Genomic DNA, 27,406 nt, shown 5'->3' with positions numbered 1-27,406 from the left:
AACTGGGACGAGGATGAATGCGTCCAACATCCATAAAGATGGTAATGATTTACAGAATTATACATTCACAGTGGAGTAGAGAGCGTGCTAACTATGGTGCAATAGTGGAGGATTTAACAATATCCACCCTTGCCCTACTCTGTTGTCACTTGTCATCCTTAATGTAGGTGGAAGAGTTGGAGCAAAAGAAGCATGAAGAATGTTCTTGACAAATTTTATTATTTGGATTCATTTAAAAATATGGATTTGACATCGCTTCACTATATTGAGTTATAGAACTTCAATTTGGACACAAAATATATCATTTTAAAAATAATTAAAAGATTTATCTGAGCTATTTTAACACTTGAAGTCTAAAAGAATTTAGTCATCGTCCTTGTATTGTCCACACATTTAAAATTTGATTCCACTATTTTTAATTTTAGGATTTTAGTCTCTTTATTGTTTTGATGTAAGAATTGAAGTTCAATTGATAAGGCTACTAAATTTTTTTTATTAAATTGAATTATGTGGTATTTTTAAAATAAAAAAGGTTGCTCACTTGGCTAATTTAAAACTTACATGGAAGCCATGTAATAATAATAATAATAAGTTATCGACATTTGATATTCTTCTCTAAAACAAAGCTAAAAAAACCTTATAACGCCAAGTTTAGAATCGAAAACTTTGCAATTCGACATTCAAACAGTTTTATTTTCTTCTTTTGCATTCACATGCGTAACATCAACCGTGTGAGTAATTTTTTTTATTTTAAAAGTATCTCATTATTCAATATAACAGAAATCTTTGACGATGCTACCAATTGGACTTCAATTATTAAATCACAAAAATAGAAGGATTAAATTTTAAATGCAAGAAGAATATAGAAGCTGGGAGCATAGTTGGACCTTTCTTGTAATTATTTTTGAATATATGTATATATATATGCTCTCCATAAACTTTCTTTGAAGACTGTTTAACCTTCATTAATGTAATTATTCCTTCATGTGCTTGGACTTAAAATAATTTTTTAGATTTCTTAATTAGGCTGTTTCTGTTGATTTATTTAATTAAATTAACCAAACCCTATTTTAATTATTTACTATTATTGGGCTGAATTTCTTTGGATTTATAGCTAAGTCCCTTGGCCCAAGATAAAAAAAATTATGCTAGGTCTCAAATAAAAATAAAACTCTTTAATTAATAGAAGTTTGCTAAGTTGTAGTGGGCCATGTGAGAATCAGCTATCTTAATGGGCAAGTGAATATAGGCACTTGAGCTAGGTGCACAAAACTAATTTTTAATTTAAGTCTATATTTTTAAAATTTTAAATTAAAAATTAAATTAAATAATTTGAGAAAGGTCATATATTAATTGATTATTGTTTATTGACTAATAAATGGTTCATATATAAGTTATTGATACACTGGTAAGTGTATACTGGTACGTCATTAATTTATTTTTAAAAATAAATCCACTTAATTTAATGTTTAATAATGTGCTATACTTTAAATCATTGATAGTGTATAATTTTATATATTTTTTGTGCATCAAAATTGGCGAGGCCAAAAATAAAGGTATTAGTGGCCGCTCCATCTTCAAACAATTTATCTTACAAATTTAATTGCATAATTAATCCTAAATTTCATAATGTTTTAATTGCATTTTAAACTATCTATTTTATTTAATGTATCAATTAATAAATTTTTTAAATTTATATAGATTATTAAAACTTATATACATACAAAAATATAACATTAAAAAAAAAACTAGAAGAGCTAAGAGAAGAAAGAACTTTTTCTTTTTGGGATAAACTACACTAGTAGTTACTAACTATTAGTAAATTTTATTTTGATCATTTAATTATAAATAATTATAAAATGATCACTTAACTATTCAATTTTGTCTTTTTTGGTCACTACTGGGCTAATGGTGGTAGTTTTTAAAATTGACATTATAGCAACTTTAACCCTCAACATTTATAAATTATGTCAATTTAGTCTTGATTCTAAAAAAAATTAACCCTCAACATTTACACATTGTGTAATTTTTTTTTTAGTTTTGCTTTTCTTTATGACATTGAGAGTTAATTTTAAAAGAATGAGAGAAGATAAAAATTAGTATCTTGAATTTTTGGGTGTTTTTTTTTGTATATTTTCAATCAAAATTAGCTAATAAGTTTGTTTTTTGAATTTTTTAGGTGAAAGGGCCATACGGAAAAATAAAATTGCAAAAAAAAAAGATCAAATTACACCATGCGTAAATATTGAGGGTTAGAGTTTTTTAGAACCAAGATAAAAATTAACACAATGTGTAAATGTTGAAGGTTAAAGTTACTATTATGTCAATTTTAAAAACAATCACCATTAGCCGACTGGTGACCAAAAAAGAAATTTACTAATAATTGGATAATTATTTTGTAATTTTTCATAGTTGAGTGACAAAAAAAATTAACTAATAGTGGCAAGGTGAATGCTAGTATAGTTTACTCTTTTCTTTTTGTATTATTAATATTCGTTTTATAATTCATATTCGAAGTTCATGTTTGCTCTCCATCAATATTGTGTCTAACCATCGCATACAATACTTTATCAGAAGAAACAACTTTTTAGATATAAAATGAAGAGGAGACATGGATGGGGGCAAACCCAGCATGAAAGCAACATTTTGGAACAAAAAATGGTGCTGAGAGCCGGAGACAACTGCCAGTCTACAATATCTCCTATGATGCCTTTTTCTTTCCTCTTTGCAGGATTTTGTCTTTGCTTTTCTCATTACAACTCTTATGATCGTGTGAAAGGTTTCATGGCTTTACAGCTCTCTCTATGTATATTTAACACCAAAATAAGTTGAAATTAATGATCGCAGTGGGTCGGATATATATTTTTTTAATTATTTGAATTTGAATTCATAGATATATTTAAAGATTTGATTATGTTTATAAATCATGTGAGTGTTATTGTTCAAATCTAAATTAAATATTATTATCCGTTAGATATTTGAATCTGAAAAAAAAATTCAAAATTTCTAATCCTTTTTCAGATAAACTAATCCATAAAAATCTGAATTCGAAACTATTAAAATTCTATTTATATATATAAAATCAAAATTAAAAGCATTTTGTAATCAGTAGATTTGGATATCTATCTAAACCCGAATCTATAACCATAATGGTCATTCTAATAAGCAATGTGGATTTGATAATAGATATTCGAGATATTCGCATCTGCTCTGAGTCTACAACAAATGATAATTTTAAAATCCAAACATTTAATGATCGAATCTGCAATTCAAATTATCATATATTTAACGTATTATTGTTATTTTTTATTGATTATTATTTAATATAGGTTAGTATTTAAAATTTAAACTTGAAACTTCACTCATCCAACATCTCATCACTCAATTTAATTAAAGAAAAATATGAATGTGCGTATCCCTCCATAGTTTACTTTTTTTTAAAAAAATTCAATAAATAATTTTGGAGCGGCTGCCATTTTCGATTCGATTGAAGAAAAAGAAGAGAGAGCTAGGCTCCGAATCCCTTCTTCACTATTCAATTAAGCCTAATAATTTTATTCAATTAAGCTATGGGCCCCTTATTAAATAGGAAAATTTCTCTAGAGTCCCTCTTGTTAATTATTCAGAAAAAATTAATAATACAATTTAATCCATTTTAATTTTGGCCCTTGCTCTCTAAAAGAATTTATAATTTTATCTTATGTAATCAAAAGGGGCAAGCAAGGGCCTTGCCTCCCTTAAAAAAATTGCTTTACAGTCCCTTTTCAAAATTTAATTTTTTTAACCTTTGGTTAAATGAAAATTTTTAATACAAAATTTTATAACTTTCTTCGACGTCTCAGATAAAATTATTAACTTCGCCCTTGAATGTTAATATATATGGGTTGATATTAATTTTTAAGACCCCTGGAAATTATATATGTGTGCGTGCATGCATGCGAGAGGGGTGGTGAAGAAATGTTTAAAACAGAAAGGAAAATAAAGCCTTCAAGCTCACAAAAACAACAAAGTAAATGGCAAACACTGCAAAAACTCAGCCTCATGTGTCATAGTTGAGGTGTAAAAACTGCAAAAAGCCATTATTATATATATGTAAAAGCAATCGATTTAATAAAAAAGAAGAAGAAACCTATTGTTGAATATACTGCTTGTCGCGGTGACATCAAATCAATACTATGCTTTTTTTTTAATAAATCTGCACTCACTTTTAGGCTTTACCCATTCTACTCTTCCTCAATCCTTGTAATTTTTCATATTCTATTTAGTTGTTTGGTCGATTATCAGTGAATTTTCTTTTTTTTTTCAAAAAATCCCTAAATAGGGTTAAAATTTTATTTTTTTAACAGGCTATATCCATACATTACACTTATAATTTTACTTGTCAATAGAGAAAAAAAATCAAAAATGTAATTTTATTATTTTAATAATATATAATCTTATATTTTCTAAAGAGATTATAAAGTAATTTTACCATTTTTCCGTTGGAGGGGCTAAGGCCTTTAGGCTGTGGATTTTGGCTTAGATCGGAGTGGTCTTGAACTCCGATTAGAGGTGAACGTAAAAATTATGTGAAAAGAGATTCAAGATAAAATTAAAAAATTAGAGGTTTTAACTTTTGAAAGGGTAAAATTTACAATTTGTTTTATTTAAACAACAAAAAAAAATTAAATCAATTATACCATCCAAGAAAGGGGCCCATCAGAATAAGTCGAATTTGGGTTTTAAAACATGTTAATTTTGAGTTTAATTTTTTTCTTACATTTGATTTTTTAATTTAAAAATTTTAAATTAATTTGAATCGAAATCTGGTTTAAATAAAATGAGTCAACTCTACCCATCCGACGTGTAAGAGAGAGAAAGGGCAGTCAAAGATTTTAGGTTTGTAATGATTTAAAGAGGTTGGAATGTCTTTTACCCAAATGAAAATGATATTTAAGAAAAGGAAATAAAGGCCCCACTAACATATACTCTACACAACACAACTAAAGAAAAGTAGTTTAACAAATATTAATTTAATAATATAACAAGAAAATAATTAAAAGTAGAAAAATAATAATAAATACAAAAAAGAGAAAGCAAAATGTGATGGTGTGTCAGTTCCAGGTAGATTTCTTCATATAGATGGTGGGTCCATACATTGAATCCTCACCTATTGAATGATAAAAGTGTTCTTTTTTCTTTTTAGAAAAGAAAAAGCAAAGAATAAAAATAACTTAAAGAAATATATAAATTCATGAAAATATCTTCCTAATTTTTCTTGCTTATTTATGCATAATAAGTTTTTTAAAATAAGAAAAAAATTGTCTAAAAAATAAATCTGGAATTAATATTAATTAAAATTTTAAATATAATTTTCTTTTTATTTTGAATTGAAGGTAAAAGATTATGTACAGTATTTAAGTTGGCATAAATTTGGGTGATCTTTTCAAATTTTGAATCTTTACAATGATGAGCTTAAAAAGTATCAAAACCCTTCTTTTAATCATATATAAGACAATTTATATCATCTTTTTTTAGCATGCTTTTATTTTTTTAGTCATAAATTTGGGAATTCTACAGTGAGTTGGCTACAAAATCCCCCCCTAAAAGTAAGTTTAGAAATGTTGTTATTTACAGGGTCGAATTGGTTTCTAAAATTGAAATTAAAAGAAAATTTAGATAACAAAATAGATTTAAAAAAATAGTCTGGCTTAAAATATGAATTAAATTTCTACATGCAAAGTTTAAGCCTACTTCATTTTATGAAATATATCATTTTATTTTATTTATTTTTAGATATTAAGTAATTTATATCATATGTTCATTAAATCTATAATTGTATATAATACTAAATTTTAAATATTAAAAACTATATTAAAATGTTAAATTAAATTGAAAATAGCATAAACTTTTGTAAAAAGAATAATATGAGTGGGTTTAATACGGGTTTAAGTTAGATTTGAGCAAAATTTAATGTTCATATTTTGTCTCAAACTTTGACAAATATAAAATATGTCAATACTATATTAAGCATAACTCGAACCCAATTCAGCTCAGTCCACCTGAAAAATTGAAATTAATAAAACTTGTTAAAAAAAAGGGTTAAAACTAATTAGTAGATAAAGCTAAAAAATAAGCAAATATAATTTTAATTGTTTAATTTATCCAAGAAGGAAAGCAATGGTTATTATTCGTTCAACTTGTCATAATAAAAAACTTGAACACACAACAGAAAATATAGCTCGACGAAGTCACAGCTAAAGTGATCATATTGTTATTCGTTGATGTTATAAATCAATTTAAATTATATATCACTCATATTCTTTATATATGTAATGATGAACACACATATATATATAAGATTAAATTATGGACCACTGGATTATCAAACTCTATAATATTTTATATATTTAAAAGAAAAGAAAAGGTTTTGGTCCCCAAGCAAAATCCAAGTCTTATAATGTACGTAGAAGGATAGTAGGAGAGGCACATGCTATATGCCACCGTCATGCAAAAGCAATAAAAGTATCAATCCATATTGTTTAGGTCATGAAAGATTATGATACTCATTCTATAACAATTGAATCATATTTTTTTTTGTCTTAATTTAATTGTGTCTCCAATGCTTTATTATTCTTTACACTTCCATTGTTAATATATTTTTGCTACCCTTCAACTACAAGTTTGTTTTTTTTTATTGGTAACCACGACATAAAAAGGTTTATATTAAGACATATGTATATAATATGTATTTCTAGATCTTATATAGTTAGAATAGGGATAATTTTGATACTTTGAAAATAATATTTGGATAAAAAATAATGTATTGAGTTTTGAATTTTATTACAATTTAAATAAGGGATGGTTGTTTGATAGAATTGAGTTAAATTGTTTGAAATTATTTTGGATTAGTTAAGTCGATGTGTCTTGTTATATCAAAAAATAATATAAGGGCACAACCTAAAATGAACTTAACCAAGAGCCCGAAGAAACAAAATGCGTACAAGGCTTGAGTTGTGTTTGCTTCGTTAGCTAGTAATTAAATGTTAGTGAAAATCCTACAAGTCAATCATGATTAGCTTGTAATCACTATTTTTTGTTATAAAGTATAAATTTGAGAAATTTATTTATCCGTGAGTAAAATGTTAAAGTTAGTGATGTTTGGAACTTGTTTAGATAAAATCCTAGAACACATATGATATTGTATAAGGAGTTACAATTATGAGATTCTTATGCATCAAAGTTGTGATTCTTAAAATGTTCTTGATCATCGTATTATCAAGATAAGACATCGATAATGCTCAGAGGTCGACATGTGTTAACCCTCCATACATGGGGATGTATGCAACTCATCTTATAAGTTGAAGCATGGGATACTTAAGCATTACATGTCGGTCTTCGTTATGAGAACAAGCACGCTAAACATGACCTGCTATAAGAGTTTCATTTGATATTTCACTCTAGTGTCTATGCAAATACTCTCATGTGTTGGTAATCTCATACTTTGATTCATCACAAAACGGGCCTATAATGACAAATGCTGAAGATAGGATGTTTTGGGTATAATATAAGGCATATGGTGGAGTGATCCAAAAGGATCCATCATCTCAAGTGATATGAAAGGATATATCATATATGTTCTGAACTCATATTAACCACAAGTACTTGGTCAAGACAACTAGTCTAAGTTAATATAAGGAAATACAATACCAAAATGGATAAGCAAACGTAGGCACTGTGCCACACCTTTTAACTTATTTGAGACGTTTTGATGAAAAGATCAAATTACACATAAGTACTAAACATAAAAGGTTATATCCAAAATTTATTTATTTAGTTTTCAAAGACAATTCAAACTAAAGGATAAGGATAGTAACAAATTCATTTGAATCTTTCATATCCTAAGGCTATTATTATGCCCATACAAAATTGATAGTCGGTAGAGCAATAATCTTAGATTGACGATGACTAAAAAAAATGTGGATAGGTGATGGGGAAAAAAGGTGTAAGTTGCGACTAAGAGCACTATGATGGTGGGCTCTTATTGTGAGCTACGACTGCAAAGAGTTGAATGGGGAATTTGAACAAGAAATGGCATTTTTTCAACCGAAAGTTGTAGATTGCTGAAGCCACACGAAGGTACAAGGATAAACACGTCATTGGCATAACCTTAAGCATAGATCACTGTTTAACCATCTTGAAATACTGGTATAATCTTTGTATTGATATTGAAGAAAAAAAAAAGTATGGTCGGCTTGGCTTAGTGTCCCCACCCTACCTTTTGAGAGGGACATATGATTTCTTTTTTTTGTTAGTTTGTGAGCTCTTACAGAAAGCAAAAGAAACTTCTTATCCTTTCCAAAGGTTTTCACACAAGTCGTTACACTTGGAATCTACAAAAGCCGAATTCCCCCAATTATCATTCCATTATTTTATTCTCTTTATAATTTTAACCCCCTCAAACCATATTCTCATTCACTTACATCCTAATTCTCCCCCCCCCCTCTCTCTCTATCTCTCTTTCTTAACAAAGCATCTTCAATGGCTCCAATGAGTCTCCCTCCCGGTTTTAGGTTCCATCCAACTGATGAAGAACTTGTTGCTTACTATCTCCACAACAAAATCACCGGTCGCCCCATCGAGCTCGAAGTTATCCCCGAAGTTGATCTCTACAAATTCGAGCCTTGGGATTTACCAGGTAATATCAAATTCAGGATCAATGTCACGGGACTTTTTATTATGTATTTGATAGGATGGTTAATGGTAATGTAATGGTTTGTTGTTGTTGCAGATAAGTCATATCTACCTAGCAAAGACATGGAATGGTATTTTTACAGTCCAAGGGATAAGAAGTACCCGAACGGGTCGAGAACGAACCGGGCGACACGCGGCGGGTATTGGAAAGCCACCGGAAAAGATAGGGCCGTACAGTCTCAAAAGAGAGCTGTTGGTATTAAAAAAACACTGGTTTACTATAGAGGAAGAGCTCCCCATGGCATTAGAACCAATTGGGTCATGCATGAATATCGCTTGCTCAACTCTACTTTAAAGGTAATTTTATTTTATGTTTATTTATGAATTTCTTTTAATTTTACGAGTATACCATATAATTATTTATGACTGATTATTAGGTGTAATGTAAGTACCAGCAAGTCATGATCTTTCTTTTTTTTAAAAAAAATAGGGTTAATTTTATAAAAAAAATCCTTAAATTATGAGTCAAATTTTAAATTAGTCATTAAACTTCAAAGCATTCCTGTTAAATATTATTAGGTTGAATCTAATCTATTAGTTCATATGTGTTTAGAATTGAAACCATGTCAAATACAAGTTGACTTTTTAAATTGACTGAAGGACTTGATTGAAACTATACTTTAGTTTGAGAATTCAATACCAACATTCTGAAATTTAAGATCAAATTAAAATTTGACCCATAGTATAATGACATATTATTATATTAACCCTTTAATTCATCTCTCTTTTTTTTCCAATTTCCCCACTTCTTTTACACACTTTGCATGATGGTCCTTCTTTTATTTGAAGAAATTGATTTCACAATTTTGGTTAAACAGGATTGTTATGCATTATGTCGTGTGTTCAAGAAGAACATACAAATCCTTAAACCAAAAGAAGAAGAAGCTGTTGGAAATAACAACAATGTAGACAAGGAAAAACAATTACATGGTGAGGAAACAAGTGGAAATGAAATCCCTAAAGGCAGACAAGTTGAAATTGAAGATGAGAATTTAATTACCTCCTCTTCAGATTTGACTCAAGGAACATCTTATGAAACTGGTATGGCCATGGCAGATGATAATCAACCTCCATTTACCTCTGATGAAGCTAACAGTTCAGCTAATAATATATCATCATCTCTTGCCATGGATTTCTCCTCCAACTTAATCCAGGTAACTGATTTATTATTATTTTGGTTTTTTTTAATAATGGAAGAGGGATTGCGTTGTTAGGACTTCGAATTCAGAACTTAATTTCGGTTTCGATTTTAAGTTAATAGAAAATTTTGTCACTGAACCAATGACTTAATCGACGTTAATATTTTGAATTAAATAATATTAAAGTCGTAGATTAAATATTAATTTAATTAATATTACTATTGTTATAAGTTTAAACATATTTAAACACGTAATATCTTTAAATTTAAAAGTTTATAAGTATTAAAATTTATTTTAGAAAGTAGGTTGAAATATAATTTTTTTTGGCAGGTCCAAACATAATTGATTAAGACTTTTGTAACTATGAATATTGAAGATGATGCAAGATGAATCAATAATGATTAGCATGGCTCTTAGGTCATTGCAATGGCCAATCCCAAAATAGTACATAGATCACTTTTTGTTAAAATTTGATTTTAGTTTCATTGTGATGAAACTTAATTTTATATTTTAATTTGATATACCTTGATTTTTTAGCTGGTTCAAATAATTAACATTATTGATAATTTTGATTAAAATATTGACATAGGTTATTTTTTAAAATTACCCATTTCAATACAATATCTCCCATGAAACTTTTTTATTGTTGGAAAATATTTTTTTAAGAAAAATTTATATCAATATTTTAACTATAATAATTCACGATATTAATTATTTGAATTAATTAATGATATTATAAAATTTAAAAAATAAATTATGTCAAATTAAAATGCATAGATTAGTTTCTAAATGTAAGGATAATAAAGGGACCAAAATCATAATTTAGTATTTAAAATTTTTTTTTGAGACTTTTGATTATCTCCTTTGCCAACCCTAGATTTCTAAGGCAAAAATATACTATTTGCTTTATCACTAAAGGCTTCAAAATCACTCTCCAAGTCTTCCCTTCTCAACACAAACACATGAAAGTACTATGATCATTTGATAAAAATGTGGGTTGGAATTTTAACTTTTTGATCTTAAGGCAATTAGCATAAGTACATCACCCACTTTTCCCAAAGCTCTCCACCCAATACATCTCACTCAAATCATGCCCCGTTCTTTCTTTTGACTCACCTAAAACTTCTTTTCTCCCTCATTTTCCACAAAGCTAACATCTCTCATGTCTAATGGACGAAGTAGCAAAGTTCAATATTCCTTAAGTAAATCCTAGATTTGAGTAACAACATTGAGAGAGCTTTACCTTTAGAAGTGAAGCCAATTTTTTTTGAAAGGGTCGAATTTAAATTATAATTTTTTAAAGAGAATTAAAAATATAATTTTGTTATTGTATTAAGGTAAAAAAATTTCAATTTTCTAAGGATTAAACTATAATTTTTTTTGTTCTTAGAGAGAGCAAAATTAAAATTTGATTTTTAAGAAGAGTTGAAGTACAATTTTACCACTAAATTAACTTAAAACTTTATAAACACTCAAAAATTAAAGGAGCAATTTTTTAGTTATAAGGAATTAGGGTCTCTGGCTACCCCTCTAGTTTGTCCTTGTTTGCATTTGTTTAGGAATCTGATCTGACTTAACTCCAGACTTAATCAAAGCCTAATATGATTACACACTGAAACTTTCAGAGATTAAAAGAGAAATTCCAATATCACTTAGTAAAGAAAGTCCATTTTAATGATATCGTTGTTTCTTATTTGTATGCATATGAATGGAAATGCAGGCAGAAGGGTACACAAATGTTGAGTATCAAGTTCCATATCCACCATTAGAGCTTGAAGACTTCCCACAAATAAATTTATCAGAGACAAAAGCAGAAATGATGGATGAATACATGGTGTATGACAAGTATAAGGACTACATGAATGGATCTTTAGAAGAGATTTTCTCTCTTTGTTCCTCTCAAGATATTTCCATGCCTCTCTACATGCACCAAGATTAATCCAAAATACTAACAATCTTCTTTCTTTCTTTTTTTTCCTTTTCTTTTTAACCAAAGTTACAAATTATTTGTCAATCACAACACGATAAGGCCACAAGTATTCTTGCGTTCCTTGTAGAAAAAATAGTTTTTTTTTTTTAAATTGATTGATTGTGGTTCAAAAGTTCTACTTCAATTTTGAAAGGGAAAGTTCATTTTACATCTTCTCAACTAATGTATCATGTATATTTCTATTCTCAATATAGTAAACTTGAATTTGATTTTAGCCACATTTTCATTAGTTGTTATATGGTTTATATATTTTTTATTTTAGTCTTTATCAACGGCACAGCCTGAAATTTTTTTGGGGGCCAGAATTAAATTGTGTGTTTTTATAATAATAAAAATGTAATTTCATCATTTTAATATAGCCTATATCTTTATAATTTTTAAAGGGTTAAATCAAATTTTTATCATTTTTGAGAAGGCCAAAATGTAATTTTATCATTATTAATTTATAATTTTATAAATTATAAAAGGTTTAAATTAAAATTTTACTATTTTATTATGTTTCATGCTTTCTTAATACAGGTCATGCAATGTCTAGTAATTTGTTTATTATAAAAACTTTCGACCTTTAAGTATATAAAAAATTGAAATTACTATAAAATTTAAAATTATAACTATAATAATTTGTAAATGCAACTACCAATTTCTTCAAATTAATAGAGATAATGACATGAATGGCACTTGAGTTTTTACAAATTATTCAATGTGATACATATCAATTTTTGTACCTAAAATTTCATTCCTCTACTCCGTTAATGGCGTTGTGTCTGACCAATATAAGCGTAACAGGCGACTTTTTTTCCACGTCATGTGACATGTCATCATCATCCTATTCAGTCACTATAAGTGACGAAGAACAGTTATTCCTAGCTTTTATTTACCCTTTCCATGGCAAGAATCCAATCAAAACCTTTTGCCAAGAATGATGAACCACTCGCAGCCCATAAGCTCTCAAAGCTATTACAGTCCCACAGCAGCCTCAAGTATCAACAGCTACTAAAGATCCAGTGCTAATCTCTTGGCCGAATTTTGATTTTGCATCTTGGATGAATAAAAATCTTAATTATTGTTAAAATATTGTGTTAATAACGCGTATTTTTCTGTTGTTGTTGTTGAAGAACGACATATTTTCAAGATTTTGTTCCATAACTCTAAACAGAGTTTAGGGGCGCCTCTTAGTATATAAATAAGGCACCATGATGGCGCACTGACCTTCTATAAGCTAGAAATCATAGATTCAAACCTATAACGTTTGCATTATCAGCATGATAAGAAAATATTCAGATTATGCATGTTATGATCCCTCACAAACGCTACGTATATTTAAATTATTTTGTTTTAATCCTTTCAAGAAATTTCATATAATTAACACGATGAATTCAAGATGCTATTTTTGAAACACTTTCCAAAAAAAAAAATCAAATTTTGGTTGACAAATGACAATGAAAAAGAAACCATTTCCTTACCAATTTGATTAACCCTTTGTAACCTTACTTGTTACAACATAAATCATTAAAAACAATTAATTGTTTCATTATTATCATGTAAAAGAAAAAAAATTTGTCTAGATGTCTTTGTACAAACAATATATTCTTACAACCTAACTTAAATGAAAAGCAAATATAGTAATCATAAATTTCATAAAACTTAAGTATAGTAAAACTATCCCACTAAAAATATTTGGATCATGCATAACCTTGGAAAGATGTAAAGGTAACTTAATTTATATGCGCACAAAATAGGTACCTTAAAATTTGATAAAAGTATCATAGAGATTTTTGTATTAAAAGTTGGATTGTATTTTGTTCTCTTTACTTAAAAAATGAGCAAACTAATCTCTGAACATTAGATTAAAGAGCAAAGTGATCCTTTTACTAAAAATTGATCTTTGTACCTCAACATTAGGTATATGGGGCACGTCATGTGTAACTATATGATTATTCCATCAACACTAGTTTTTAACTATAGAAATGGATGAAATTTGAACTGACAGAACCGGTTTGCTCTTTGATCTAATCTACAATAGCTAATTTGCTCATTTTTTGAGTAAAGAGAGTAAAATGCAATCTCACTTGTAGTACAAGAGCCTCCATGGTATTTTTACCCTTAAAAGTTCCATCCAAAATCATCCATTGCTGCACACAGAAGTGTGGACTCAAGTAATCCAAGGTCAAAGCTACCAGCACCACCCTCCATTAATGAACAATCCATATCAATTTTATCATCATTCTCTTGTTGTTGTGGTTGTGGTGCTGGTGGCAAGCTATCCACTCTTGGTTCTTCAAATGTTTCAACCACAGCATTAGCATCATCCCAAATGCAAGGATCACTTTCATACAACATGTTACCAAAGCAAGATGATGAAGAAACAAATGGGGTATCCATTGATGAACCGTAAAGGTTTTGAGCATAAGTAGTGTTAGGGTTTGGGCTTTGATGAGGGAATGTAACAACAGGTGGCGGTGGGTTCATCATCATTGTGGTGGTGTTGTTGTTGTTGGTATCTTTAGCATGTGAAGTGATGTTGAAAACAGTGAAGGAACCATGTTGTGATTGTGATGATGGTGATGATGATGAATATTTGCATGCAAGTTTATTAGAAGCTCTTTGACGTGAAGAAAGGAGGTTGTGCGTTTTGGGGTCAAGGCCTTGGGAGAGTAGCTTTTTCTTGATGCAAGAGTTCCAAAAGTTCTTCACTTCATTGTCTGTTCTCCCAGGAAGATGCTTGGCTATTTGAGCCCATCTGTTAAATGATAATAAAAGCACATTATTCAATGATATGTACAAATGTTTACCAAGGGTCAAATTCCATAAAAAGTCCCTTTACTATGTGTTTTACATTATATATATATATATTCCCAATTCACACACTACAGTGTGATAGTGAAGCAAATCACTGCCAACACACCCCACAGCAGCCGACACACCTACTATTCGAGCCCAAGCAACTTTTAAGGAAGGTGAATTCCCGGTCAATGGACCACAACTCAAGAGTTGCATTTTTTATAGATTAAGTTCATGTATGAATTTTCAATCCTAATGGTAGTTTTTTTCATCAATTCTATCAAATAATCTGAATTATTTTTATAAACATGTGATGATCTAACATATACACCTTGACATTTTTTTATGATTAGACATATAGTTGTTTAATTGTACAAAAATGCCTAGGTGGGCAACATCACCACATATATTAAAAATAGATCACTTAAAATTATTTGACAAAATTAATGGAAAAATATTTCCTCACGACTGGAAAATACACATTTCAAAAAAATAAAGAAACTAGAAATGATCAAACTATAGTGGAAGGACTAAATCCGCTAAAAACACATAATACATGGACTTTCTATAGAATTTGACCTTTTTCAAAGATATAAATGGAATCCTTTAATATAATCCGTATAGCTACCTGTTGCCTAAAATTCTATGAACATCAATGATTATCTGTTCTTCCTCAGCTGTGAAAGAACCCCTCTTCAAGTCTGGTCTTAAGTAGTTTATCCATCTCAACCTACAGCTCTTCCCACACCTCTGCAAGCCTGCCACATCAAAAATAACTATCATCTAAAAACTTGCATGACAACCCATTTTCACATGTTAATTTCAATGAGATTATGATATAGTACCAGCAAGTTTAGGGACAGAGCTCCAGCTTCCATGGCCATGGGTAGTGATATGTTTGACGAGCTTGTCATCTTCTTCAGGTGACCATAACCCTCTTTTAACCTTCTGTTTGCTGCAGCAACGATGGCCCATCCCTAAACACTCAGCTCATCAGCCTTTTCTTTATCACCACGGCCCTTCCATTCCCATTAAGAGCAGTTCACTCTTTCCAATTACTATTTAGAAGGAGACCTTGTCTCATATATATAGAGAGAGAGGGATTTGTCATTGAAATAAGACATGTCAAAGTATTGGCGGTACATGTAAATTTACAAGTACATCCCAATGGAAGTTTGTGAAACACACAATATTGCATGGCTTGGACTAGGGTTAAGTGATTATAAATTTTGATATGAGCCAATGTATTATGTTTTAGACGATTAAATTAAAATTTTATAATTTTAGATTATAATTTTATTATTGTTTATAATTTTATACATTTTAAAGAGAAAAAAATATAATTTTTAGAGTGCCACCCTTTCTACCCTTTGTTGAGTGGTAAAGAATTTTGATAGATTCAAATTTTATAGATATAAAAAAAATACTAAAAATTTTTTATCATATTTAAAGGTCGAACCGTCTAACTCAAATTTAGATTGAGTCAAGACCCAATATTATTATCAAGTTATTTTTTTTGTTGTACATTTCCTATTGACTCAAATACCTCTTGTAAGAAAAATCATTGTCAATTCTCATGTCAGTTTTGAAATCAACATTCAAGGCTAGTAAATCAAAAGTTGTGGTTCACTATCGGAATATCAAAGAGTCTTGAATGAAATAATTTTTTTTTGTAAAAAAGAAAAAATATATTAAACATAAGGGTCCCATCCCATTGATAAAATGAAGGTGAAAGAAGATTTTGTCAATTGGAGTATGGAATTGGGTCACTTGTAGCTCACTTTTTCTTTTGGCGAGAGTGACACTCGTTACTTCACTTCTTTCTCACTCCTTGTATTTGTATTCTACAAAACACAATCAAGTTAAACCCTTCACATTTAATTAAATTTATTTATATAATTGTTTTTTAAACTAGCAACTTAATTAGCTTTTTAGTGCTGATTAGCCTGTCTTTTCTTTTCTTTTTTTCCAATATGTTTTTTACATATGCTGTGTGTATTGGATCATCCATCGGAATGGGTCAAACAACAAAAGTCCGACAAAGAATTTTGGTCCCTTAAAACCAATTATGTTAGAAAAGAAATGTGCTGGAATTTTAACTTAAGGTGCACTCATCTAGGACTAGATAGCGCCATCAAAATAGTTATAAGAATGGGATGAATAGTTCATAAATTTAATCTTAATGTTTATCTCTTTTATCATTTTGTTACTAATTTTTGGGATGGACCGCTTTAATTCTCAACTTTCAAATTTTAGTTAAATTAATTTTTATTAAAAGAAAAAGTCGCTCAATTGAGATGACAGTTTATATAAACTTCAGTGTTGACGTAGATAATTTTTTGAAAATTATTATAAATTATTAATTCTATTTTTTAAAATTTTTTATAAAGTTAAAAATTTAAAAATTTAATTACTTTTCTATAGAAAAAAGATTAACTTAACTAAATTTTAAATTTTGATTGAATGATTATTTGTTTTTTTATCAAAGGTCTTGTGGATTAAGTATGACTAGTTTAAACTCAATTGATCTTTTAAAAACTCAATCTGTGTTGGTTGGAATTAATTCAAGTTAAATTGGGATTTTAAATTTTTGAAAAATTGTTTTCAGTTTGAATTATTTTGAATTTAGGTTAATTTTAAATTCGGGTCATTTTAGCTTGAGTCTCCGATTTTTCTCTTTTGGTTTGTTCATTACAAGTCTAAAATATTTCAAATTCTAACTTATCCATGTTAGAGTTATTGTAGATCATTTGAGATTGGATTGTTTCGATTTTAAATTATTTCGAGTTTAGATTATTTCGGATACAAATTTATTTAGATTTGAGTGAATTTGTATTCAAATTGGACAAATTCAATTAATTAAATCAAAACATTTTGGTTCGAGCATATCTAAAGTTCAACTCAAGTAACATCTATAATTGAATTTTGACAAGAATGAGGAGAGTACTTAAGAAGGTGAAGGAAAATTACAGAAACAAGTGCAAGAGTTGTTGGTGTTTTTGTCCTTAATTTCAGCTCTCAACTAACGACATGATGTTTTCCAATTATATGTAATATTGAATCAATTAATTTTATATTTTTTTAAAATTTTGTTTGTGGCATTTGATAGTCCATTTTTAGGATAATAGATGGGGTGGGGCAATTGCTTATGTTAATTATTTTCTTTTAAGTTTAGATAACTTAACATTATTGACAATTAGTTAAAGATAAATAAGACGAATGAAGCATTAAGAAAATCCATAAAATAAAATAAACTTGTTTCATATTTCTCAATTCTTAAATTTGTCAAATCGAAGACACTAATCAAGTTGTCTTTATTTGTTTAATAGTAATGAAATTGACCAACCAATCATTCATTACACCCTTGCTTACTTGTTTTATTTGTTTTTAAATTCGACCTTAAATTTCAAAATGTTTTAATTCTACTTTTATTAATCAAATATTTAATATATCCAGTTGTTAATTTAAGTTTTAAATGTCAATTCGAATTTAACATGGATCATACTTAAAACGTGTGGTTTAGATTGTAAACCGTTGTGTGCCAACAAATTGGATTTTTTGTAATAAGAACAAAGTGTAAATAAAAGTTTAGAATGTTATTTTTTTAATACGTGAAATCTAAAATGGTCATGTAGTAGATATACATGTGTTTATAATTTAATTTGCATGTTTTAAACATACTCCATAGTATATTTAAATTGGTATTTAATACTCAATCTAATCATGTCTAAGCTGATAAAAGGGCATGATAGATTTGATAATGATATTTGAGAACTCGATTAAAATATGTTTATGTTTAGGGACTAATTTAAAATCTAGATCATAAATTTAATGACTTCTGCTGAAATTAATCCAGAAAAACAATGGACCGGTTCAATTCGACAATATTCTATAAAGTTAAACCGACCAAATTCCAGTACAATGTGACCTGAAGTTGGGGTCTAATTAAAACTTTTATTTTTATGAAATTAATAATTTTTTTAAAAAAAAATCTTAAGCAACTTAAATAAAATTAAAAAAATAAAACGTATAATAGGAAATTTTAAAATTTTGGCAACCTAATTAAAATTATTTTTAGAGAAAAATGAAATTTTCCAGCCAAAGCCCCTTGGCCACCATTATGATCTGCCTCTGCCTACGCCTAAACGTAAATAATACATATATATATGTATAAAATCATGTTAATAATTATATAATTATTGTAAATAATAATGGTTTTGCCACTTATTGTTTCTATCTAATATCTATTGGCCAGTGAACATAAATCAATTTGTGATTATCAACATCAATGACAGACAAAATATAGCTGTCATTAACATTCATATCATAATAACATTAATATTTCACCCCTTAAATATTTTATTATTTAGATTTAGTATTAGTTCAGTTGACACTTAAAATAAAAGATAAGTTCGAGTTTTAATTTTTTTTATATGGTGAAATTGCATAATTATTTAATTTAAAATATAAATTTTTTAATTTTGACCTCTCAACTATTTATAATATTTTTCCCGAACCCCTTTTAAAAATTTATTGTTGTGCCCCTATTCACACTGTTCTGATATAGACTCCTGGAATGTGCAATAGGCTAAAGTGAATAGAGATGTTCATGGGTCGGGTTTAAATTTATATTTTTCAATATTGAAATAGTTTTAGATGTATATTTACATTTTTATAATTAAATTTAAAATAATTTTTTTTATTATTTTGAACAGTAAAACAGACCTTTTGGGTGGGCTTAGGTAGTCAAGTTCGAGCTTGGACTTAAAAAATTTTTAAAACCCGATTTTAACCTGACCCGATTTATGAGCAGCCCTAAAATAGAATAATATCTTCTAAAAATGAATTTAATTTTTTAGGGGTTAAAAGATAAAATAAGAATTTAATATATATTTATATATTAACTCAAAACAATGAAGAAAGCATGGGACATAATATTTTATATAATATCTTACATAGAGAAATATTTTTGACCTAAATCAAATGGAAAAGCATCCTTCTAGTAACTCATCAAATATATAATATATATATATCTTATTTTGTTTATAATAATTAATTCCTACACTTTACTTCCTCAAATATTTTCTTGTACTAATAATTTACCTATGTTCCAAGAAAACTTCAAAATGAAAGTTCAATAATATAAAGAAAAAAATATATTTTATTCACTATTAATATATGTCAATTTTAATTTCACTTGTAAATTAAAAATAAATAAAAAAAGAATTGGACCACTGATGTATCAAAAATGAAATTATAATATTGTAAATCTCAATCTCTTGAGGAAACAATATGTATTAGAAAGTGACGTATTAATTGAGATTAAATTAATTAATTAATGAAAATAATGGTGAATTAATTAATTTAAGTTTATCCAGCAAGACTGGATAACAGATTTTCAACCCTCGTGATGAAGGAAACATAATTAACACGTAATAAAAGTGGATAATCAAAGTCTGTACTTTAACCAAAACCACTTATCTTTACAAGGCTGACTTATTTGCTTGTCTTGTGGTTAAATTTTGACATGTCTAATTAAAACAAATATTTTTAAGTATTTAATGATTTTTTAAAAAAAAAAATCAAAGGATTGGATATACTTTTTTAATAGTTTTCAAAATTTTAAAAGTTGGAGGACCAGAAAAGACATTTAAACATAGTCGAGTGATCTGTATTATTGTTTACCATAATAATTAAATCATTTTTAACATATTCAACTTATAATATAGTTTTATTTTATGTAATTAATGCAAAATGGCATTATTCAAAATAATAACTAGTTACCATAATGAACTCCAATGTTAATTAAGTGGTAATTAATATGCTTAGAATTTTATTCAAGTAATAACTCTATTTTACGACAATAAAATTAGCACAATTTTTGTTTACGTCAAAATTTGTTTAACTAATAATTTTAAATTATAATTATAACTCTAATTTTAAATTAGCATACTTTTTTTAATTAATAATTTTAATTTAAATTCTAATTATTTTTAAATATGTAATATAATTTAAATTATAGGGTTTTTACTCAAATAATATAAAAATATTAATTAATTACGAAAAAGGTATGAAAAACATATTAATAATAAAAATAGGCATTTGCTACAGTGTTCTTATGGTGCGGCACCATACTAAAATGTAATGACTTAAAATATTTAGGGACTTGATATGAATTTTACCGTTTTAATTTCAGATGCAAAAAAGCTTCTGACACTGCCGCGGCACCAAACATTAGAAAGGGTAAATTTCATCATAAACCCCCCTTTTATTATTTTATTTTATTCTCCCTTTTAACATCAAAATTAAAGAGGCCTCTTATCAATTAATCCAAAAAGTTTTTTCTACCACAAATTATTTTTGTAAAAAATTTTATTCCAATTGAAAATAAATTTTATTTATTTCTCAAAAAAAATATTCAAATAATGTCTAATATAACAGTTAACGGTATTCATAGTAGTTTTCTTTCACTCACATTATATTTGGAAACTATAAATTTAACTAATAATTATAATTTATAAATAATAAGATTTTTTTAAAGCTTTTATAATTATAATTTTATATCGTGTCCATAAATCAAATTGATAATAAAATTATAATTATTTTTCGAAAAATAAATAAAATTTATTTCTAATTGAAATCAAATTTTTTTATAAAAATACTTTTTGGTAGAAAATTTTTTTAGACTAATTAATAAGAGTCCTCTCTATTTTTTTATGTAAAAAGGGAATAAAATAAAATAATAAATAAGGGGGATTCACGAGGCAATTTACCATTTTGAAAGCTTGGTGCCTCCACACTGTCAGGCGCCCCTTTTTTTCCGTTGCCAATTAAAATGGTAAATTTTCATATCAGATCCCTAAATATTTTAGGCCTTCACATTTTAGTCTCGTGTCACCAATATGTTAGGCGGCACCATCAAAACACTGTAGCAAATGCCTATTCTCGTAATTAATCTGTTTCCCATACCTTTTTGTAGTTAATTATTATTTTATATTATTTACGTAAAAAACCCTAAATTATAATTATTTTTAAACGTAAGTGGATACTTGACATGTCCCCCACCCGTCTCAAGGAAAACGAAAACCGAAATTTATTTTATCCGATATCAAATGCAAACTACGAGCAAATAAAACACATTTCAAGAGTATCAATATCGTCACATGAATCGTAAATGTATGAATGTGATGGACCAAAAAATATGCAGTTCCTAATGGAATAGGTAACAAAGCAACTTTGCCACCTACTGCCACTAAATCACTACCTCCCCAGATCAAACTGGTGCTCGTTGTTGCACCGGGTGCTAAAGTATGGGTGCTTTGTATCCATTGAGCAAAGACAGGTTGTAATTAAATATTATAATTATTTTTAAATGTGAATTTAGTAATATGATGAAAAATAAAAGGTATTCATGTCAATTCAAAAGTTTATCCAAGCTTTTATATATACATTATAGATTTATATATTTTTAAAGTTTTTAAAATTATTTATTTATTTTTACCACGTAACATATTAAGAGGCTGCCATGTGGTACTACCGGATTAGCTATGAGTATCATATCAATACAAATTAAAAGTGTTAATGTGAAGATACCAACCTAATTAATGAGTTACAAGTTTAAGTATTAAGTAACATCAAAAAGTTAAAGTGTCAAATAAATACAAGAAGAGAAGTTTAAAGAGCAAAAAATCTAGCAATCAACTTTCATACATGTTTCGTCTCCCAAAAGGGAAGGTCATGTAGCCAAATGGCTCAGGGTAAGGATTTTTCTTATCATTAATTTGATTCGACTTAAATTTAATTTAAATAAATAAATTTTTATTTAATTTTAATTATATAAATATATTAATGAGAATATAAAAATTATGTAAAAATGTATTTAAGTTTTTTATGTAAAAACAAAATCAGGCTTTCATTGAAGTAGTATTGTTAAATTTTTTGATATTACGGTGTTTTAGGCTCGAAGTTTAAATTTAATCATTTATAGGTGTTTTTCTAGATTTATTATTGATTAATTTTATTTTTATAGATTTTATATAAAATATAAAAGGATAAAAATACTGTTTTTAAAGTAATACTTGTTATTTTATAAAAAAATTATTTTTAATCAATTTTCAATTGAGTGATTAACTCAATCAAAAAATTTAAGTAATAGTATAAAAATAATAAAAATATAAAGTTAATTGGGTTGAAAACTCAATTAGAAATACAAAACATGGCCCAACAAACAAATCTACTTTGAACACTCAACATTCATAGAAAATGGGTGGGTCTACTTTTGGATTCCAAGTCCCGACTAATGAGAGAACACAGGTAAAGGAAAAAAAAAGATTTAATGAGAAAATACAAATTCGAAATTTGAAAACAATATTATGAATTTGAATAAATTTTTAAATCTTATAACAATATTCATTTTATATTGAAGGGATTAAGAATTGTACAACAATTAGGGGTGTTCATTCGTTTAACCGACCGGTTAACCGACCCGAAATAACATTAACCGAATTAACCAACCTTTCAAAATTTTTACCCGTTAACTGAACCGAAATTGTTTTAGTTAATTCGGTCGGTTAACCGAATTAACCGAAAATTATATGTTTTTTTTATTTTTTGTTAAAAATTAACCGAATTAACCTAATTACCCGACTTAACCGAATTGAATCACTATATAATTAAATTATTTTTTGACTTTTAGACTTTAGTTTTAGTTTTAGAATTTTATTTTTATTTATTAAATCATTTGAAAATTTTATGATTGGGTTGGGTTGGGTTGGGTAATTGGGTTGAGTTTAATACTTGGGTTTGGATTTGGTTTAGGTGAATAGTAGGCCTATTTATATATTATAATTTTATTTATTAATTTTTTCGGTTAAACCGAAAAAATTAGGTTAACCGACCGGTTTCGAACCGAATTAACCGTTAACAAAAAAATAAAAAATAATTAACCGACCCCCGACCGAAAAAATTCGGTTAACCGACCGATTAACCGAATTCGGTCGGTTAACCGAATTTTTTCGGTTTTACCCGAATTTTGCACACCCCTAACAACAACTTCAAAAGCATAGGTGAATATAAGGAGGAGACAAAATTCAGTAGAATCTTTTTATAAATAGAGAATCTATAAATCAATATATATATAGTGGAATTATACTTTGATTTTTTCTAAAAAGAGAATATTTCAATTTAGTTCTCTTATGAATAAAAAAATATAAATTAATATAGTAAAAGTACACTTTTAACGTCCTAACAAAATTCATTTAATTCCTTAAAAAATAATGAAATTATAAATTAATACCTAATAAATTTATAACTTTTTTAAAAAATAAAGAATATTATTAAATCTAATTCACACAGTACATCACAAGAGCACTTGGGGGTAGGGCACGAACACAAAATGTACTCTGGAAACAAACAACACAACGCACCTTTAAATCAAAAGTAAAGCCCTTACTCCCCTCAACAAGTATCTCAATGTCTTTCTTTACAGTTTGTGTAATTTTTTGAAATACATAAAATGGGATTCATCGGACCGTCTACTTTCGGTTCTCAATTTTTCTATATTAATTTTTTGTTTTGAATTTTTAGATTTATTTTTATAAAAATGAGTTTTGTTTTATAATTTTAAATATTATTTGACAAAGTTTCAATATATTTTTCATAAATATTTTTAAAAAACGAACTTTTAAATTATTTTCATTATTTAAAATATAAAATATTTATTTTTATATAAAAATTTAAATTTAATTATGTATTAAATAAAACTAGAATTCAACTTAATTTCGAATAACTGTAATTTTCAAAAACCATTCAAATAGTTGTAGCTTTTTTTTTTTTTTCAGCCCTATCATTCTGTACAAACTCCCATATTCTTCGCTTCTGTTAATCCTTTCATTAGTTCATACTATTACCTACACCATAGAGAAACTTTGAGGAGACTCTTTTGTGTCCTATTTAATTGTACTTTAGGTATGAATTAATGTTATCCACGTTTTAATTTTTAATTATATTAACAATACTTCAATTAAACTTGGGATTGCTTTTTCATTTGTGAACTACAATATACTTGCTCATTTCGCAAGATTAGATTAATTTTTTAATAATTATATTCATATATATATAATGATTTAATGTTTCAATCAATGAATTTAGAGTTAAACTTGGATTATTATGATAAAACTGTGAAATAAAATAAAACATGAAAAAATTATAAATTTATAATATTTTACACATAATAATTAATTAAAACTTGACACAAACACTCAAGTTTTAACATGACAAACATGTCAAAGTCTAAATAAAATAAAATATATAATTGTGCCATAAAATAGAATTATAAACATGTAAAATACTATATAAATTTATAATACACATTATACATAAAATAATATAACATATATAGAAAAAAAAAGAGCTTGTCAAGTGAAATTCCCTCGTCCCTTTCGTTGTTTTCTTTATTTTTAGGGTTTATTGCATATAAAAGATTGTAATAGGGGTAAAAAAAGAATCATTATAACAAATTAGCCCCTCAAATTAAAACTTTTGCCAATGCCAAATGTGCTTAAAATAACCCATTCAAAATCTAAAATAAAAAATAAAAAATATGAATGAGTGGGATAACTTTTAATGATAGTTAAAGATTAGAGCAAGGATTATATATAAAGACACATTTTGGTGGTTTAGATACAAATAAGTATAGGTTCAATTAATCTCGGAAATTAAGAAACTTGTGGATGTTGAAGCAAGCTTGGTGTGGGATAGCTACTAGCTCGCTTAACAACAATGGTGTGACACACACACACACACATATATATTATTTAATTATAAACATATATAACTAGAAACATAAAGAAATCTTCGACATTAGGTCCCCCAATTAAACCTTCAAACCCCCCTAAATTTAGATCCAATTTTAAATCAAATAGTCGAAATTAAAAGGGTTAATTATTTGGTATTTGAGTTTAGTTTCAATATTCAAATTGGTACTTGAGTTTTTTTCCTCTCAACTTGGTATCTAAATTTTGTTTCAATGTTCAATTTGGTACTTCAAATTTTTAAATTTGATAGTTGAGTTTTTTTTTGTCCCAATTAGATATTTGAGTTTAGCTTCAATGTTCAATTTGATTCTTGAGTGTGTGTGTGTGTGTTTTATTCCAATTAAGTATATGTTTTTTACTATAGTACATGTGTCAAATATTCATAAGGTCACACGAGACTGTTTGATTAGGTATCTAATTGGACATTGAAATTAAATTCAAGTACTAAATTGGGATAATAAAAAAGAACTTAAGTACCAAATTGAACATTAAAACCAAACTCAGGTATTAAATGATATATTAACCCGTAGAAGAAAATCAAAACTAGCTTATATAGGGATAGTGTGTTTTACATCTAACTAGTTTTGTACGCTATATTTTAATAATCTAACTATTAAATTTATCAATATTGTAGCAATTGTTGAACACAAAATTTTCAATCAATACAATATCTACATCATATCGACTAAGAATATCATCTCTATTTATATGTATTTAACAGTCTAAAGACTTTCACATCAAACAAACACTACACCAGAATAGGCTTTTAGCGGCACTTTTAGCGGCGTTTGGAATAAAAACGCCACAAAAAATCGAGCATTAGCGGCGATTTAGCCAAAGCGCCGCTAAAGGTAGAGCATCAGCGGCGTTTTATATAAAGCGCCATAAAAAACCTAAGCGATTTTTTAAACCTTTAGCGGCGTTTTTATCTGAGCTGGCCTTTAGCGGCGTTTTTATCTGAGCGCCGCTAATCCTCTGGCCTTTAGCGGCGTTTTTATCTAAGCGCCGCTAATGCTCGGATCTTTAGTGGTGTTTTTATCTGAGCGCCACTAATTCTCTGGCCTTTAGTGGCGTTTGTAGCTAAGCGCCAGTAATGCATTTACCTTTAGCGGCGTTTTTGTCGAAGCGCCGCTAATAGTAACAAAAATCTTATAAGTTGAAATAATTAATATTTTGTTCTATTTATTATATAGTGGTACAATTTACATTTAAATTATAATTAACAAATAATATTGATTAATACAAAAAAATTTTACTAAAGAGAAGTCGTATATATATAACAGCTAACTATTTATTACTAATTTTCAATCACTGTTGATTTAAACTACTTTACGAGAGAAAATATATTAAATTATGAATAAAATAAAATATAATAAAACTTAAATTTTTGTATTGTAAAATAAATTAAAAATAGAATTAACTTTTATAAGAGTAATAAATTTTGGTAGTACTGTTCGACTAAATAAATCAAAGGAATTAATATAAAACACCAATTTATACAAAATATATTTTAACAATATAGTTGGAAATTTTTTAATTTACTCAATGCTCAACTTAAAGTGACGCATTAAGGGGGTCGGCAGTTGACAAAGCGCCCTAAAATAGGAAAATAATAATTTTTTCTCCTTAATAAATGGTCAAATTGCACCTTTACCTCTCAAATGATAATTAAAAATTTATAACTATATAAGTTAATAAAATGATAAAATTGTATTTTAATTCTCATAAAAATACATAACTTAATTTTAGTCCCAAAAAATAATTTCTAACTTCACCGTACGTGCTCAACTTGTATAATCTTCGTAAACTAAACATGAAATATGATGATTAGATCGGAAGAAAAATAAATATACGAATATATATATACACACACATACATATATAAGTGCTCAGAATTTTGTTTTAACTATGTTAGATCCACAATATCATAAAACAGAAGAAAGAAAAAT

At 27.5% G+C, this 27,406-nt stretch overlaps 2 protein-coding genes across 2 annotated transcripts; one reads left to right on the top strand and one right to left on the bottom strand.

Moving 5' to 3' along the window:
* Positions 1-8,452: 8,452 nt before the first annotated feature.
* LOC107928292 (NAC domain-containing protein 86) lies at positions 8,453-12,081 on the top strand. Its single transcript, XM_016859483.2, has 4 exons — positions 8,453-8,677; positions 8,771-9,030; positions 9,552-9,887; positions 11,593-12,081. Exons 1-4 carry the CDS (start codon positions 8,521-8,523, stop codon positions 11,809-11,811), a joined length of 972 nt encoding a protein of 323 aa, XP_016714972.2. The 5' UTR covers positions 8,453-8,520; the 3' UTR covers positions 11,812-12,081.
* Positions 12,082-13,375: 1,294 nt separating this feature from the next.
* On the bottom strand, positions 13,376-15,700 carry LOC107928318 (myb-related protein 308). Its single transcript, XM_016859508.2, has 3 exons — positions 15,489-15,700; positions 15,272-15,401; positions 13,376-14,602 (listed from the first exon to the last, which is right to left on the bottom strand). Exons 1-3 carry the CDS (start codon positions 15,616-15,618, stop codon positions 13,966-13,968), a joined length of 897 nt encoding a protein of 298 aa, XP_016714997.2. The 5' UTR covers positions 15,619-15,700; the 3' UTR covers positions 13,376-13,965.
* Positions 15,701-27,406: the final 11,706 nt, after the last annotated feature.

This window comes from Gossypium hirsutum, chromosome D08, assembly GCF_007990345.1.
Source record: "Gossypium hirsutum isolate 1008001.06 chromosome D08, Gossypium_hirsutum_v2.1, whole genome shotgun sequence".
Lineage (NCBI taxonomy): Eukaryota > Viridiplantae > Streptophyta > Magnoliopsida > Malvales > Malvaceae > Gossypium > Gossypium hirsutum.
The sequence above is the reverse complement of the archived record's forward strand: the minus strand, read 5'-3'. Positions and strand labels throughout refer to the sequence as shown.